Genomic DNA, 17,132 nt, shown 5'->3' with positions numbered 1-17,132 from the left:
CAATGTTTTACATATAGTAAGGCGCTCAAAGACAATTTTTGGTTTTGATTACATTATTATTTTCAGGTATAAATGATACCTAAATTAAGAACCTAGAATAATTTTAGCATTGGAAGAATCCTTTGAGATAAATTTATCCAACTGACTCCCACCCCCATAAGTTAAATGTTTACCTGAAGTCATGTAATTAGTAGAAAACCTAGAATTTGAGCATATAATTTTCACTCACTCTGAAGATCTCCTTTGAATTATGGGCAAGCCATAATTTAAAAATATAACAATTTTTAGTCACTGATCTTATGAAATTCACAATTTGGGGGATTTTTTTTCTAAGGAAGAAAATGGCAATGATGACCACAAGGAAATGCTTCAGATGAAACATGGTAAGTGATGTTTCAGGGATTCTTTCAGCCCTATTTCTCTTATCTTGTTCTTTATTCAATCAAATCCCCCTGTTGGAGAAGATATGCTTTTGATTAACTTCATATATCTTCTCCACATATGCAAACTATGGACAAATAGTACTGCCTTGACTAGAGTGGTAGTTTTCACTACAGACTAACAAGTCCCAGACATTCAAAGGGAGTAGGAGGAAAGGTATTTTCCTAAATCTGCAGTGATCCCTTCCAGAAGAAAATTCCTGTCTGCTTACAAGTTATCACACCAGTTTCTTAGCTGGTGGGAATTTAACAGCAGGGAGTGTAGAGGGTGAATGACCTCTGGCTTATGTGGCATTTTAAAAATTGTGTTCATCCCAGACTAACTTCTGAGATAAATGCTCTAATATTACCAAGCTTATTATCAAGCTTATTTACTTACCTATTACCATCTTCCTGAGAATACCTGTGTACCTGAAGGGTTAAAATGCACTTTGCTCCGGGTTTCCTAATTTTTATATCCCCTCAGTTTAGCTTAAAATATTTGACTTGCTCTTTTCAATTTTGGTGACTTTTGTAATACACAGTTAAATTATGGGAGAAGAGATCTCAGTGCCTAAGCTTACTGAGTTATAGATATCTATGAATGCCCATTTGTTGTTTAGAGTAGTAGTTCTGAAAGTATGGTCCTCTCTCACTAATGGCCTTGCCTCATGCTTAAACAAGAAAATGAAAATCCTCAGTGGAAATCCCCTCACCTTCCTACCATCTATACAAATGGGCTGGCATCTGTGCCCATCTTCCTTTACGTTATTTGGCAAGAATTACCTTTCTCCCTCCAAAGGTCCATCTTCACTTGTGGTCTGGATTCCAACCTTCAAGAACCTCCATCCTTTACCCTCTTGCTCCCTGTTGGATCATTCTCATTGGCATGCAATTTGTTCTAGCTTCTTTCTTTTTATTTTATTTTTCCACTGATTTTTAGATAGAATGGAAGAAAGGGAGAGAGAGAGAAAGAAACATAGATGTGAGAGAGACCCATCGATTGGTGTGCCCCACCTGCACATGACCCTGACAGACCACCAGGGCATGTTCCCTTGGCCAGGAATAAAACCCATGACCCTTTGGTCTGTGGGTCGATGCTCTAATCGCTGAGGCTGAGTCAAATTGGCCATGGTTCTACTTTCTTTTTAAAATATCCTATCCTGATTCTGTATTTTCCTGCAGCTATGCCTTTGCTCTGTTTTAAAGCCAAACACCTTAAGAGTTGTTCTCATATGCTCACTTCATTTGATCTCTAATCCACTTTTTTAAAAAAGTTTTTTTTTTTTTTTTGCATGTGTGTGTCAAAATTACATAACCAAATAGTTTAGAACCAAATAATTCTATAAGGAATTTTAAGACAAAGAGCAAAGCCCTGGTCATCTTCCCTTTCTGCCCCAGTTTTCATTCCCTAGAGGCAACCACTCTTAAGTCTTTTAGCTAATTTGCTTGACACATATTTCCATATCTTGAAATAATGGGTGTATTGCTTTAGGCAAAATCTGTTGATTTCTCACTATGAAAAATGAGGATTTATCCACCTTCCTCTCTTATCACCATCTCTCTCTCTCTCTCTCTCTCTCTCTCTCTCTCACACACACACACACACACACACACACTTTCCTTTCATTCCCTCAATCTCTCCATCTAGTCATACTATAATTTTTTATGGTTTATATTCATAGTTTACAGTGTTATGACTAAGGATCTGTGATTTACAGCTGAGTAGTAAAATTATTATCATCCTTTCTTTCCAGCATGATTGTTTTCCTCTAGAGATGATTCCTTTTTCCTTCCTTCCTTCCTTCCTTCCTTCCTTCCTTCCTTCCTTCCTTCCTTCCTTCCTTCCTTCCTTCCTCCCTCCCTCCCTCCCTCCCTCCCTTTATCTCTCTCTCTCTCTGTCTCTTTCTTTTTTGTAGGTTTGTTTTGACTTTCTTCATGAAATTTATTATTTTTCTCTCTTCTTAAAGAGAAGTACCCTCTTACATAAAAAACAAGGAGCAGAGAAATGGTTATAGCAAACACTTCTGGTGCCCCATTCATATCCCCTCAGCCCTTACTATTGTGAAGCATACCATTCTGACTCACCTGTGAGTATACCTCCATCATTTTCTTTGGGACCAATGTCCTCTCTACCTATGTACATTTCCATCCAAAGTAACAAGGGATGAACACCCCTGGGAAAAGTCCTTAAATAATGACTGAAGAAAGGTGTATAAATACTCCAACTCTATTGTCTCAGGTAATATACTCTGAAGCACATGTTCAACACTTTCTCCAAATTCCCTGGTAGGATTAAGCTCCAGTTGCTCACAATATTGCTTGATAACAAACTCATTATTGACTTCTTCCTGTTCCTGTATTGGTACTTTCTGGAATCACTTTCCAAATAAATGACTTGTACTGGAATCCTTCTTCCAAGTCTGATTCTTGAACAATCCAAACTAAGATAATTAGTGCCAAGTATTTCTTATTATATTACATTCAAATGTACATGATATCTGGCGTCCCAGTTTTAGAGAAGCTAAGATTGATCAGTGGCTGCAGGTGGTATCAGCCTGATCCCTCCATTATAAATTTTCCTTTTCTACCTGTATTAGTTAGGGTTCTCAAGAGAAATAGAACCAATAGGATAGCTAAAAAGAGATCTATTATAAGGAATTGGCCCATGTGATTATGGAGGTTGAGAAGTCCCAAGAGCTATAGTCAGCAAGCTGGAGACCCAGGAAAGCTTATGGTGCACTTCCATTCTGAGTACAAAGGCCCGAGAACCAGGAGAGCTGATTGTTTAAGTTCCAAATTAGAAGCCAAGAGGCTTGAGACCAAAGAGTCAATGTTTCAGTTTGAGTCTGAAGGCAAGAAAGACCAATGTCTTAGCTCAAGTCAGTGAGGCAGAAGGAGTTTCCTCTAGCGGAAGAGTTATCTTTTTGTTCTACTCAAGACTTCAACTGATTGGATGAGGAGCACCCACACTAGGGAGGGCAATCTGCTCTCCTCAGTCTACTAATTTAAATGTTATTCTCATCCAGAGACACCCTCACAGACACACCTAGAATATTTTTTAACTAAGTACCTGGGCACCCTGTAAGTTAACACATAAAATTAACCACCATACAATCTTTTACCTAATATTTTTAGCAGTTACTAATGATTATTGCCTATTCCAATGACCTCATCAGGTATTTAAAATGGTAATTTTTAAACATCAATATTTCTTCTGCATTCATTAACCTAAAACTCTATCACTATGAACTTACCCTCACTGGCTACTTGATTACCCTGAATACAATTTGTACAGAAGGATGCAATAAATGTGTTCTTTTTGATGACTTAATTTTCTAAGTAGTTATTATTAATTTAACCCCAAACTCTGTCAGCTGTCTGAATCATTTTTAATTTGGTCATTCCCATCAGATGCTCTATCAATTTCATCTTCCTAAACAAGGCTTTCCAAGGGCCTTCCGACCTCTTGGGAAGATATTTGACTAATTATCCTCTAGACCTAGTACACAGCAGTCATCCTGATATCTCCCTTTACTAACATCTGGGAATTCCCTTTGCCACGTCTTCCTCTTTCTATCTTGGTGGAGCATATCCTCCAATATTTTTTTTGAGAAAGGGTGCATGCTAATCCCACAATCTTTTGGACCTCTAAAGACATTGTTTCAAATAGTGTTTTCTAGCTCTCAGTGTTTTTATTGAGAGCTTCAATTCATTTTTATTCCCGATTCTTCATTTGTGAACTTCTTGTCCTTGGAAGGTTGTAGTAATTCCTAAGAATTTCAGAACACTGGGAAACAGTTTGCTAAAATTTCATAGTACTATGCTTTGTGTGTTTGATTTTTTTCTGTCAAGCTGGACATTCAAGGAAGGACTCAAGTCCTTCAGTGTTGGGATATTATTTTTGAATAATTTCCTTGGTTATATCCACCACTGAGTTTTCTCTTTATGGAATTCCTAACATTTGGATATTGGATTTTTGGACTGTTATTTCTGTTAAACTTTCCCCTCATTTAAAAAAAATCTTTTGGGATTTTAATTTTGCATTCTGGCATATATCTTCACCACCCCCCCCCCCCCCCCGCCCCATTCTTGCTATCTTGTTTTTAATTTTCAAGAGCCCCATTTTGATTCCTGAATATTATGAGCTTGCAATTTTGCTGATAAATCTTTTCTTATGTATTTCTAAATTTAACCCTTATAAAACATAACAATGCTATTATCACACCAAAACATGTAAGACTTTAATATCAAGAATCCAGAGATTTTTCAAGTTTTTAAAGTATTTTTTTGTTTGAAACATTGTTCAAATAAATTCTATATATTTCAATGGCTCGATTTTTTTTTTATTTAAATTTTTAGTTCTTCCTGATTTCTTTTTTTGTCATTAAATTAGTGAAGAATCAGATCATTTACGATGTAGCATTTTCCACAGTTTGCATTTGTCTGATTGCATTTGTGGTGATTTTATATCTTCCTTTTTCCTCTGTATCAACTGTAAAATAAAATTAGACCTCAAGACTTGATTAAAATCATTTGATTTTTTTTGGCATTACTACTTTATCAGGAGGAAAAAAGTTCTGATGTCTTTATTTTCGTATTAGCAGTGATTGATGGTCATTGTTTTTATCCATTTTTCATTAGAAGTTGTAAACAGTGATATTATAATTCTAGCTTTCCTTTATTTTAGCTTCTACAAAGAAAAACTTCTACAAAGAGAAACTTTTCCTCATCAACCTTTTCATCACCTGACATATAGTTAATGTAGGGAATGCAAAGTGCTTAATCATTTCCCTTTATCAGTTTTCAAAATAATGAGTTGGTTCACTAATATCCTCCAATGGTGAGAATGAGTTCTTTTTAAATTGTCATTATTATGAAAACCTAGATTTAAACATATTTAAATTGTTCTAATATTTTTTAGTTATTACCCCTTAGTACTCTGATTATACCATCTTTGACATGGGAAAGCTTTGTCAAGTTGGCTCCTAAGTCCTTTTTAACATAATTCTAGTACTTTTTGATAATTTCTTTGTTTTTGGTTTGACAAGATGTTTCAGGCTTATCTGTATGACCCATGTCTGGAATCATGAATTTGAATTGATAATATCAATGTAAACTTATGATATAATTTATCTTAAAAATAGTCTTTCACTAAAAAGCCTAGAAACATGGACTAATTCATAAGCAATGAGTCCTCCCAGAGCACAGGTTGTGATATCTAAATACCAAGAACCAGGATTCCTTGGAGAAATGGCTATTCCAAATGTGGTGATGTTCTCTTCTGAAGCTTGGAATGCTCTTCCAAGCTCATTCCTCTCATTGGCAGAATTCAGAATTATACTGAGATTCAATTCTGTATACAGACCCCCGATTAAGAATCCTCTAGAGAAAGCTATAGGGAACCAGTGACATTTTAATTGGTCTAATAACAAGACTGAATTTCAATTTTAGAAATAGTACTCTGGCAGAAGTTTCAAGAATGTTGTGGGTGGCAGGTGTGTACAGAGCAGCTGCACAGGTAGGAGGGTGTTAGGTTAAGGGGCATCAGTAGTGACTCGTGTTGGATATGGGAAGGCTCTAATTTGAGACAGTAGCAATCTGGTAAATAAATAGGAGGCTTATTTGCTAGCACCAAGAGGTAGCAGTTTCAGGTCTGAGAGATTGGTGTGTGTGTATTGAGAGAAGAGAGTATTGGGGGATGGAGGAGAAGAGCTTCAACTATCTTGGTGTCAGGGGACAGCTGTGGAGAAGCACTAAGAGTAATGGTGATAGCAGAGGAGAGAACTCATGGAGGAAGCCCCTGCCTCTGCCCCATACCCTCCTGCTAGTCCTGGAATAATTGGGTGAATTTGAAAATGTCCTCCATAGGTGGGCATTCTAGCGTACGGTAACATGCAGTCCTCTTAAGCCTGAATTTCAGTCCTTTTAAGGATTTTCTGAGCAGCTAATAATATAGAGGACCTTTTCAGCCTAGTCAGTGAGAAGTACTAGACGGAAATCTCCCAATGTGAAGAGAGGTTTCCAAAGACAAAGTTGAGGCTGTAATAAAGAAAAGGTATTTATTGGAGCAAAAGGATTGCAATCGGAAAGACTCAGATTCAGGTAGCAACCCAAACTGTTCCGGAGAGAACAAAGAAAGGCAGGGTTTATAAAAACAAAAACCACAGTGTAATTCTTCCATGCAAATGAAGGATAGTTAATAGGGATGGGTTAGTTACACTATACAAATAAGGGAGGGAAAAACTACAAAGAAGGAAGCAAAGTCCATACATTTCCATGTAGCAGCTGTTCCAGGATGTTTATGGCTCCCCCTTAAGCAGTGTAGCAACAGGTAGTGACTTAACAGCAGCTCTGAGAGCCTAGGCACAAGATGTCCATAAGCCCTATTTCCTTAATAGCTCCGTTTTAAGTGACTCTCTTAGCAATGCTTATTCCATTATATTTTCTCCATTATCATGGAGAAGGAGGCACTTTGCAAATAACCACTAAATCCAGTCGAGATATTATTGATGTCCACAGATGGGGCATTGGCTTTGTAAAAATTATGCGTTGAGCAGAACTTGAAAGTGAAGAGGAACTTGTGGAAGATAAATTCGGCGGATCCATCCCTCCTTTTTGCAAGTCTGGAAAATCCCTTTTTAAATGTGGCTGGGCTAACAAAGGCACAGATTGGGTGAACACGAGACTGGAGGCTGGGTTTATGGAGGAACAGCCAGAAGGGCAGCATTCCGCGTCAATGTCTTCGTCCAACGAGCACTGGTACCAGCAGCCAGTAGCCATTCTTTCCGGGGGAGGCCGAGGCCCGGACCGCGGCCCAGCCTCCGCGCAGGCGCAGCGCAAGGCGGCCCACCCGGAGACGCCTGGGCGTTCCACGACGATTTTCCCAGGCGCTGTCCCTTCCTCAGAATTAAGAGAGAGGAGCGACGTGGGCGCGCCAATCCCGCCCTCAATCATCCCTCAGTTCTCGCCTTTCGCTTCGCCCCGCCTCCCATACCTCTGCCCCGGACCTATTCGAGGAGCGCGGCAGACACGCCTGCAGTCAGAGTCGCGTGTACGAACGTACGTCGGCGCGCGCCGGCGCCGGCGCGAGGAGACCCCGCCTCCCGCCGGCCCCGCCCCCGCCGGCCCGCCCTTCTCCTGTTGGCCTCCAGGTTCTGAGAACCCGGTACTCGCGCGCTCTCTGCAGCCATGGAGGTACCCGGGAGCCTGTGCAAGAAAGTCAAACTGAGCAACAACGTGCAGAACTGGGTGAGTTGGGGCAGAGGAGGATGCGGCTAGTTCCGGAGCCGCTGCCTCCCTTCCGCCTCTTTTGCATTCTCCCTAGAACGCCAGGGATGGGTGCGGGAGGCCGCGGCGCCTACCAGCTGGGGTGGTGGGTGGTACTGGGCGGAGTGGCGCGGCGGGGGTCTGAGGATGGGTAGTCCGTGCGGTCCGACCCACCCTCAATGGGAAGAACGCCCTCTTCCCCAGTTTCTCGGCTCAGATGAGACTTCGAATTAAAGTCTTTGCGGAGAGAGCTGGCAGCTGTTGAAACCTGCACCCCCGACGGGGCAGCTGCCTGCATCCCCTGGAGTGGCGTGAAGGTCTGCAGAGGAGGCGCAGGCGGACGTCTTCGGCGTGTTGCTGGTTTTTCTTGGCTCTGCTAGCGCAGTCAGTCCAGGTTTGGGTCCATTTCCAAGTCTTTCCATGTCTGAGCCTCATTGTGAATAGAGTGCCCAACAATGTAGCCATTCATGAGTTGAGAATTCACTGAACTGAGGTTCTTTGTGGCTCGGTGTTAAATTGGAATGTCTAACGCATAACATGGAGTTTTTAAGACTCGATTCCTGGAGACAGTAAGGTGTGGGAAGACTAATGGTTTATAACGTTTAGCAACGACAGCCAGTTTGCTTTGATGTGCCCTCATTTAGGTGGCTTCCTTCCTTATTCTTAGATGAGACATTTAAAATCGTCAGTGCCCTTCTGGGTAGGGTGGGTAGGTGGTGTTCAATTTGGCAACCTGGAAAGGCGCTGGTTTTACGTTTAGGTGGACATTTTTATTTCATAGTACAACAAAATCATGAGGTTTAAATGAGCCAAGGGAAAAAAATACCTTTTCAGGCAAATGTTCATTTGCAGCCATTCATTTACCACATCTATTGTTGCCAAGGATTCTCACAGGATTCCTTTCTCCTTCTAGTTATTACCTTCTCCTTAGTTGTATTTATTTTTTAATCCTCACCCGAGGATACTTTTTTCCATTTATCTTCCAGATAGAGTGGAAGAGAGAGAGAGACATCGACGTGATAGAGCCCCATAGACTGGTTGCCTCCCTAATGACCCGGACCAGAGCCCTACCGAACCTCATCCGAGGTACGTTCCCTTGACCAGAATTGATCCCGCGACTCTTGGGTCCGCAGGCAATGCTCTACCGTTGAGCCAGAGTAACCAGGGCCTTTGCCTTAGGTTTTAAGGGAAGGTGAGTTAGAACATTGGAAAGAGCTCTGGACTTCTAGCCTGGTCTCTGGTACCAGCTTTGCCATTTACTAGTTTGTGATCATAAAGAAAATAACTTTATGTCTTTAAGCCTCAGCTGACTCAAGAAGGGTATAATATAGTGTGTACTTCACAGGGTTATTTTGAAGAGTATAGAAGATACTGAATTTGAAAGTACATTGAAGCCACTGCCATGAAACTTATGACATTGCTTCTGTTACCTTGAGTATTTCTTGGTTAGGGAAATAAGGAACTCAATTAAGGTATTTAAAGGTAATTTTAGTTACACCATTTGTTGCTAATTTATTTACTATTTCATTTGCCAAAGAAGTGCATCTTCTTTGTAGAGACCTGTGGCAGACATAGAAAATATGAAAAATGAGCACTCAGTGTTTGCATTCTGGTTGGTCATGACCTGATTGGGGTTGCAAATGACTATGCCAGGTGATAAGTTTGTTATAAAGTCCACAGCAAGTAGTGTAAGATATGTTATTATTATTATTATTATTTGCAATTTAGAGGCAAGATTAATTTAGCCTGGGTGTTTTGGGGAGGGTTTATGGAAGAGAAATGTGCTTAAATATCTGAGGTATAGGGGAGCTGTGTGACTAGGGCTGGGAATAAGAAGTATTACTATTATTTTTTATTCCAAGACTAAAAGTTTAACTACTCTGGAAGTTTTTGTTGAGGAGTGGAGATAAAATTTGATAGGGTGGGGTTAGGTTATGCAGTTGTTAATGTTTGTCTCCAGATTAAGACTTGATTCTGTAGAAGATTTTTGATGAGGCTAGAATTTAAAATTTTCTGGGCCTTGTCTTTTCTGCTCCAAAAGGGAACACCCACCATGTTTCCCTGTGAAGAACCCATACGTCTTTAATATTCCCATTACATGATAAAACTAGTGTTCCAGGAAAACCAGTTGCTGGAGAAATTAGACATTTTTCCAGATGTAGAAGCTCTGCAAACAGACAGGGTTATTGTGAGGTTTAAATGAATTACAGGCATACCTCATTTTATTGCACTTCACAGATACTGTTTTCATCAACACTGAGGTAAGACCCTCCTGTAGTAGAGAAGATTATCACTTCACTGAAGGCTCAGTTGATTGTTAACATTTTTAGCAATAATGTATTTTGAAATAAAGGTATACACTTTTTTTTGTTTGTTTTTATCCTCACCTGAGGACATTTTTCCATTTTTTGTTCAGATAGAGCAGGAAGGAGAGAGAGGAAGAGAGAGAGAAACATCGACCTGAAAGGGACACATCGATTGGCTACCACCCGCATGACCCAACCAGGGCCGGAGACAAACTGCAACCGAGGTACATGCCCTTAGTGGGAACCGAACCCGGGTCTCTCTGGACCACAGGCCGATGCTCTAACTGCTGAGCCAAACCTGCGAGGGCTGTACTTTTTTTTTTTTTTAAGACATAATGCTATTGCACACTAAATAGACTGCAGTATAGTGAAAAACATCATTTTGGTGCACTGGAAAACCAAAAATTTCTGTGACTAGCTTTACTGTGGTGGTTTGGAACCAAACCTGGGATATCTCTGAGGTATGTCTGTAATAGATTTGAAGCATGCCTGGGACATGCCTTTGTTCCATGTGTTGGGGATGCAGTGGTAAAAAAGCAGAAAAGGGTTCTGCTCTAATGGATATTACATTCTACCTGGGAGAGAGTTTAGAAAGCAAGCAAACGAATGAGATATTTTTCCCTTTTACCGGTTCTACCTTTTCTGAACATTTTCCCCTTATACTGTTAGATGCTTTTCCTAGAAGGCCAGCTGCCCTTTTGGATTTTGGGGAAGACTGAGGTGGTACAAAAATGAGACAAAAATGCAGAAATGGAACACAACATATTAAAGGCCAAGCAAGAGGCCAGTGTATTCATTCTTTGGAGCATTGGCCTGGTTGTTGTCGGGGGCAGTTATTGATCTTCCTACCCTAGAAGCCAGGGAGATGTTGCTGGAATTATTGCCCAAAGAGGAAAAGCTGGACTTTTACCAAGATCGTACTCTTAATGTTGACTAACAACAGTAATAAGAAGAATGATAGCAAGGTTTAGATTTGCATTGTTTAATCTGATAGTTACTAGCTTCCTGTGGCAACTTATATTTAGTTAAAATTAAATAAAATTAAAAATTATGTTCCTTAGTTTCACTAGCCACATGTCAAGTGCCACATTTCATGTAACTAGTGGCCATTGTTTTGGACAGCACAATAGAACATCTTCAGCACTTCAGAATGACATTCTATTGGACAAGGCAGGTCTAGATAATCACTTTGGGATGGATGCCAACATTTTTTTCTACTTATCTATGTATTTTTGTATTCATGTTTTTATTTTTACTTTCTTTCCAGGGCAAGGAAAATTCAAGAGATAGTGGCTTACATCACAATTTTAGGCAATTCTGAGCCCTGGCTTCTGGCAGGGTACCCATCACTGTTAGCTTCCCCTTAGCACAGTTGCTTCTCCAAATTTGAAATGTGAAATAAACTTCCCCATCCTGGCTCTGTTACATTGAATTTTGAGGAGTAGTTCTCTACTGCAGTGGTTCTCAACCAGGTAAAATTTTGCCACCACCAGGGGGCATTTTGCAGAATCTGGAGATAGTTTTGGTTGTTACAGTTATGTGTGTGTGTGTGTGTGTGTGTGTGTGTGTGTGTGTGTGGTGTGTGTATGGTGTGCTTATGGCATCTAGTGGGTAGAGGCCAGGGATATTGCTAAATATCCTACAGTGCCCAGGATAGCTTCAACAGCAGATTATCTGGGCCAGAAAGTTGTTATTTCTGAAGTTGAGAAATCCTATTCTATTCTTAGCTTTGACTTAGAAAAAGGGGGAAAAGTTATATGTATCTGAAGTTGTAATTTAAAATGCAATCCAACTGATGATAGAAGTTTCTTTTCTAGTCTGGATGTTATCTCGTGCTCTGAGATAGATCCATTACCCATAGCACACCAACAACAGAGCTCCAACCCTGAATTGTTTTAAAAACATATTATTAAGTAATTAGTTCAGACGAAGAGAATAATATTTCTTTTTGATATTTACTTAAGTGGTAATCATTTTAGTGAAATATCCTTTCCCAAAGGACGCAGTTCTTTACCAAATAAGTTTTAAGTGAGTAAAAATAGTGGAAATATTAGACACCATTTTATAAAGTCCATTTTCTAACTTTAGATGAATTCAGGTTGCTTTCTCTTTTTTTTAAATCCTCACCTAAGGATATTTTCCCATTTATCTTCAGATAGAGTGAGAGGGAAGGAGGGAGGGAGAGGAAGGAGGAGAGGTAGAGAGAGAGAGACAGAGAGAGAGACACACACACACACACACACAAAAAGAGAGAGAGACACACACACACACAAAGAGAGAGAGAGAGAGAGACAGAGAGAGAGAGACAGAGAGAAACATCGATGTGAGAGAGGCACATTGATTGATTGCCTCCTGCATGACCCTGACCAGGGCTGGTGACCGAACTGCAACTCAAGTTTGTGCCCTTGACTGGAATTGAACCCATGACTTTTTGGTGCAAGGGCTGACTCTCTAACCGCTAGGCCAAACTGGCCAGGGCAAGGTTGCTTTCTGTTATTCTTTCTAGTTTTTCTGATGTTTGCATCTCTTCCCCTGTATCTCTCTTTCATGTTAAGTGTACAATTCGGTGTGTTTTTGTATATTCACAGAGTTGTACAACCATCACCAGTATATAATTTGAGAACATTTTCATCACCCCCAACAGAAACCCTATATATTCATTATTCATTCCCTATTTTCCTGCTTCTAACCCTCCAGCCCCTGACAACCAGTTATACACTTTGTGTCTTTGTATTTCCTTATTTTAGACTCCTATAAATGGAATCATACTGTATGTGGCCTTTTGTGTATGTCTTCTTCCCTTAACATAATGTTTTCAAGGTTAATGGACATTGAAGCATGTATCAGTATTTCATCCCTTTATGTATTCCACTATGTGGAATGTATATTTTTGATATCCATCTTTTGTTAATTAATTTTGGTTGTTTCTACTCTTTGGTTATTACAAATAATGCTCCTGTGATTATTTCTGTACAGTGTTTTTTGTACACTCATGGTTGTAATAGTTAATTTCAACCTTTGAGGTAGATGCTAATTTGTTTTTGGCTGCCCAGCCTCTGAACTCCCTTCATGTGTGTGGGGACTGCCCTGCTATCACCGTGGTCGAGGCAAAGGTCTGTCACACTGTAATGATTTATCTGTAATGTTTTGCTCTCTTTTATCCCCAGTATTTAGAAGGGATCAGTCAGCAGTACTGAATGAATGAATGGGTATTCCAGACTCATTTCTGACTTACAGGAATCTTTTAGGTCTGGGCTCTCCACCTGGAAGTTGTCCAGAGGCCATTCAATTGAAGGTATTGATGTTTAAAAAAAATCTATTAAGTTAATATTTAAATGTTCTTTAATCTTTAAAACAGAATAGTTGTGCCCTGGCCAACTTGGCTCAGCGGTTAGAGTGTTGGCCCACGGACCAAAGAGTCCCAGGTTTGATTCCGGCCAAGGGCATGTACCTCCGATGCGGTTCGACCCCCGCCCTGGTTGGGGTCATGCGGGTGGCAACCAATCTATGTGTCTCTCTCACATCGATGTTTCTCTTTCTCTCACTTTTTCCCTTTCTCTGTCCCGCTTTATTGAAGATAAATGTAAAAATATTCTCGGGTGAGGATAAAAAACCCCCAAAAAACAGAATAGTTGTGCCCAGTTGGTGTGGCTCAGTGGATGGAGTGTCGTTGCCCCATGGACTGAGAGGTCCCAGTTCCATTCCCCGTCAGGGCGCATGCCCAGGTTGCAGGCTCCATCCCCAGTAGGGGGCTGCAGGAGGTAGCCTATTGATGTTTCTCTCTCACATCAATGTTTTCTAGCTCTTCCCCTTTCTCTTTCTCTAAAAAATCAATGAAAGTGTATAAAAAAAATAAAACAGAAGAGTTGTGGAGCCAAAATATATATGCAAAGTGTGATGGGGGTCAGGTAAGCATTCTGGTAACTTAGTTCCGATTCAGGAGGTTTGGGATAGGGCCTGAAATTTGCTTCCTGTCATGCAGTCAGTATTGGCTACTCATGAATTGTGGGCACAAGGTTTAAGGGCAGCCTTCTTAAGTTGTTTTCTCAGCCTCCAGGAATGTATGATCTTGTACTGTTTGGCTTGTTATCGTTCAAAAGACTAATTTCAGTTATTGATAACTGTGAACTAAGGGTTTCCTCTCATTGTACATTACTGTCTCTTCAGTTTTATCCAAATTATGTCTTGGGACATAAAAGTAATGTGCCTGTTACCATTTCAGGGGTTCTCTTTGAAGGGAGGCACTGTTTAGCAGTCAGTTTAAGGTAGATTGTGGGATGGGAAATAGAAGTGAAAATCTGGAATTACGCTTGGTATTTGGTGCATGCTCTGTGCCTTTACACATTTCATTTAAAAATGCAGTTCTTTATAAAATCATAATAAAGTCACAAAGCATGAAATTCTCTAAATCACACTGTAGGAAAACTTAATTTGCCCCATAGGGAAGTGGATAAAAATAAAACAGCTCATGTGGAAATTAAGATTTGTCAAAAAGGAGCACAAGGCCAGTTGTGTGGGTAATGAGGCTAGAGTTTGTAGAATGTGTAGAAAAGTATGAATATCAGAGGCCATGTGACTGCAGCCTAGCAACAGGACTGATAGTCATTTAGTCTTGAATTCTTTTACAGCGAATTGTCCAGTTCTGCTAGATGTAAGATTTTGGAATGTTAGTCATCCATTGCACATTATACAGAGACAACAAATTGTACTTTAAAGTAAATGTCTTGTGCCCAGCCGGTGTGACTCAGTGGTTGAGCATTGACCCATGCACTGAGAGGTCACCGGTTCAATTCCCGGTCAGGGCACATGCCCAGGTTGTGGGCCAATTTCCAGTGGGAGGAATGCAGGAGGCAGCCAATTGATGTTCTCTCTCATTGATGTTTTTATCTCTCTCTCCCTCTCTCTTCCTCTCTCTCTCAAAATCAATAAAGAAAAAAAAAAATTCCTTGTATCTAACTTTTAGGGATTATCACTCAGAGTGCTTGACCTGTCTCCCCAAGCAAGTAAAAATATATATGAACAAAAAGACACTTAAAAGTATAAATCGGTCTATGAATAACAAATGACAATGGGTAGTAAACGTTACGGGGTCTATAACGTACCTGAGCCATTGAAGACTGAGACTAGGAATGTAGAGTCAGAAGGAACTACTGACTTAACTCCCTCTTGGTCCTTAGTGAGTCATATTATATTTTTCTGATAGAATGATAGGAAGGATTTGTCTGGAATGGGTGGAAAAGGAGAAGAAAGGGGAAGGGGAGTGAGAAGATTACATATAGAGATGGCCTTTAGGTGCTTTATGAAGTTCAGGCATTATTCCTACCACCTTTCAGTTCTAATAGTTTTAGAAAGTGCTTGTTTATTTACTCTGAAAAAACTGGGAGGGAGGAGAATGTGCCACATTGTTTTTTTTAAGTTTTTTTTTTGAATGAAAAATATCAAATGTAAATAGTAAACCTCCTTTTATCCAGACTTTTTTTTAAATTCTCACCCAAGGATATTTTTATATTTATCTTCAGATAGAGTTGGAGGAAGGGAGAGAGAGAGAGAGAGAGAGAGAGAAACATTGACATGAGAGGATGAGAGGGACACATTGATTGGTTGACCTCGACCAGGGGTGGGGATGAACCGCAACTCAGGTACATGCCCTTGACTGGAATTGAACCCATAACTCTGGCCAACACTAACCACTGAGCCAAACTGGCCAGGGCTACCTAGACTTTTTTACTGCCAGGATTTTTTAAAATGTAGGAGCATTCTTTTCTAGTGATTAAAACAAAAGATCTCTCCTTATCTATATTTTCTCTCAGCCATATTCTCAGTAGATGATAGCTTGTCAGATAATTTTTATATATTCTACTCAGTTTGCTAAGAAAAGCAGAACAGATATTATAGGGCTAAAATGAACACAAATTCATCAGATACATGTTTCTACTTTCCCCAAAGCAAAGTAACTTAGAAAAAAAATCCCCGAACAAAATCACCCAGTGAAACCCATTGTGCAAGTGTTGCTTCCCCTCTTTCCCTTCTTCAGACTCCACTCCTCCTTGGGCAGCCTGGCTGGGAGAGAAAGCAGAGGAGGTGCCTCTGCTTCCTAGGGATGCAGATGTCTGTGTTTGGAACTTGTTTTTGTTTAAGATACTGGAAATGCAGAGCTGGACAGTTATGTTTGCTTCATCAGCTCACTGGGAAGAGGTGGGTCAGGAGACCCATATGATAATTTTCATAAGTGATTATTGAACATATAATGCGTGATTTTATTAAAAATACATCTGTTAATGAGATGATTAATGGGGGCAGCTTTTGTGGTGTGCCTATTAAAAGAATTGTCCAGCTGTGCCTTTGGTCTCAGAGAATTTTCCACTTGAGGGTTGTGAGTGATAGTAAGACTCAGATGGGCGGAGATGTCTTTCTCCTGAACACGGGAGGTACTGTAGATGGAGAGGTGTGGAAAGCGATCCTGAACCTTAGATCGCCTCTGGTATTTGAAGAGCTGGATGTAAATACATTCCTTTACAAAGTCCATGCTTACATATCTACAAGGGTGTTTGTTCCCCATTTTGAAGACCCTTGGGCCAAACCACAGCCCTGGGTGGGTTCGTCTCTGACTATTCCATGTCTCAATCTGTGACTGCAGAAAACACAGTCACAGTGACTGGTCTTGCTTTAAATTTATGATTGTTGACTTCGCATGAGTCCTTCAGGTTGCCCACTGTCATTCTAGACTCCCTAGTCACTTTTTCACTTTGTGCTTAATGGTCCCTCTGGAAGGTGCTTCCTGCAGGGGTCATCAAAAGTCCTAAATCTTTCTCTCTCTCTCTCTCTCTGTTTTACAATGGGGCAAAGACAGCCTCCTCAGTAAATTATAAACTGTGTTGGGAAAACTGGACAACATGCAAAGAAATGAAACAAGGACCAGCCTTTCCACACCACACACAAAAGCAAACCCCAAATGGATCAAAGACCCAAATGTAAGACCTAAACCCTTAAAACTGCTAGGAGAAAACATAGGCAGCAAACTCTCTGGCATTCTTCCCAGCAGTATTCCCTCAGGAAGGGAAACAAAAGAAAGAAAAAAAAACCAAAAACAAATGGTACCACATCAAATGAAAACATTTTACATAGCAAAGGAAACCAT

The 17,132-nt window shown here is 40.3% G+C and overlaps 1 protein-coding gene across 4 annotated transcripts in view; it reads left to right on the top strand.

The window, feature by feature from the left end:
• The first annotated feature begins 7,555 nt into the window (after positions 1–7,555).
• Positions 7,556–17,132, top strand: part of PAPSS1 (3'-phosphoadenosine 5'-phosphosulfate synthase 1) — a 104,615-nt gene continuing 95,038 nt past the window's right edge. Inside the window, exons 1-2 of one of the 4 annotated variants that reach the window (XM_036267164.1) lie at positions 7,567–7,670; positions 7,893–8,082. Coding sequence is in view for 2 of the 4 variants with exons in the window: in XM_036267148.1 (XP_036123041.1) it covers positions 13,200–13,289 (90 nt within the window). In the remaining 2 variants the exon portion in view is untranslated. Of the gene's footprint in view, positions 7,671–7,892; positions 8,083–11,149; positions 11,467–13,166; positions 13,290–17,132 lie in introns of those variants that run through there. The other 3 variants (XM_036267156.1, XM_036267170.1, XM_036267148.1) reach the window with 3 other exon arrangements.

The sequence above is a fragment of the Molossus molossus genome, unplaced genomic scaffold, assembly GCF_014108415.1.
Source record: "Molossus molossus isolate mMolMol1 unplaced genomic scaffold, mMolMol1.p scaffold_m16_p_1, whole genome shotgun sequence".
Taxonomy (NCBI): Eukaryota; Metazoa; Chordata; class Mammalia; order Chiroptera; family Molossidae; genus Molossus; species Molossus molossus.
Note: the sequence above shows the minus strand (reverse complement) of the source record. Positions and strands in the feature narration are given on the sequence as shown.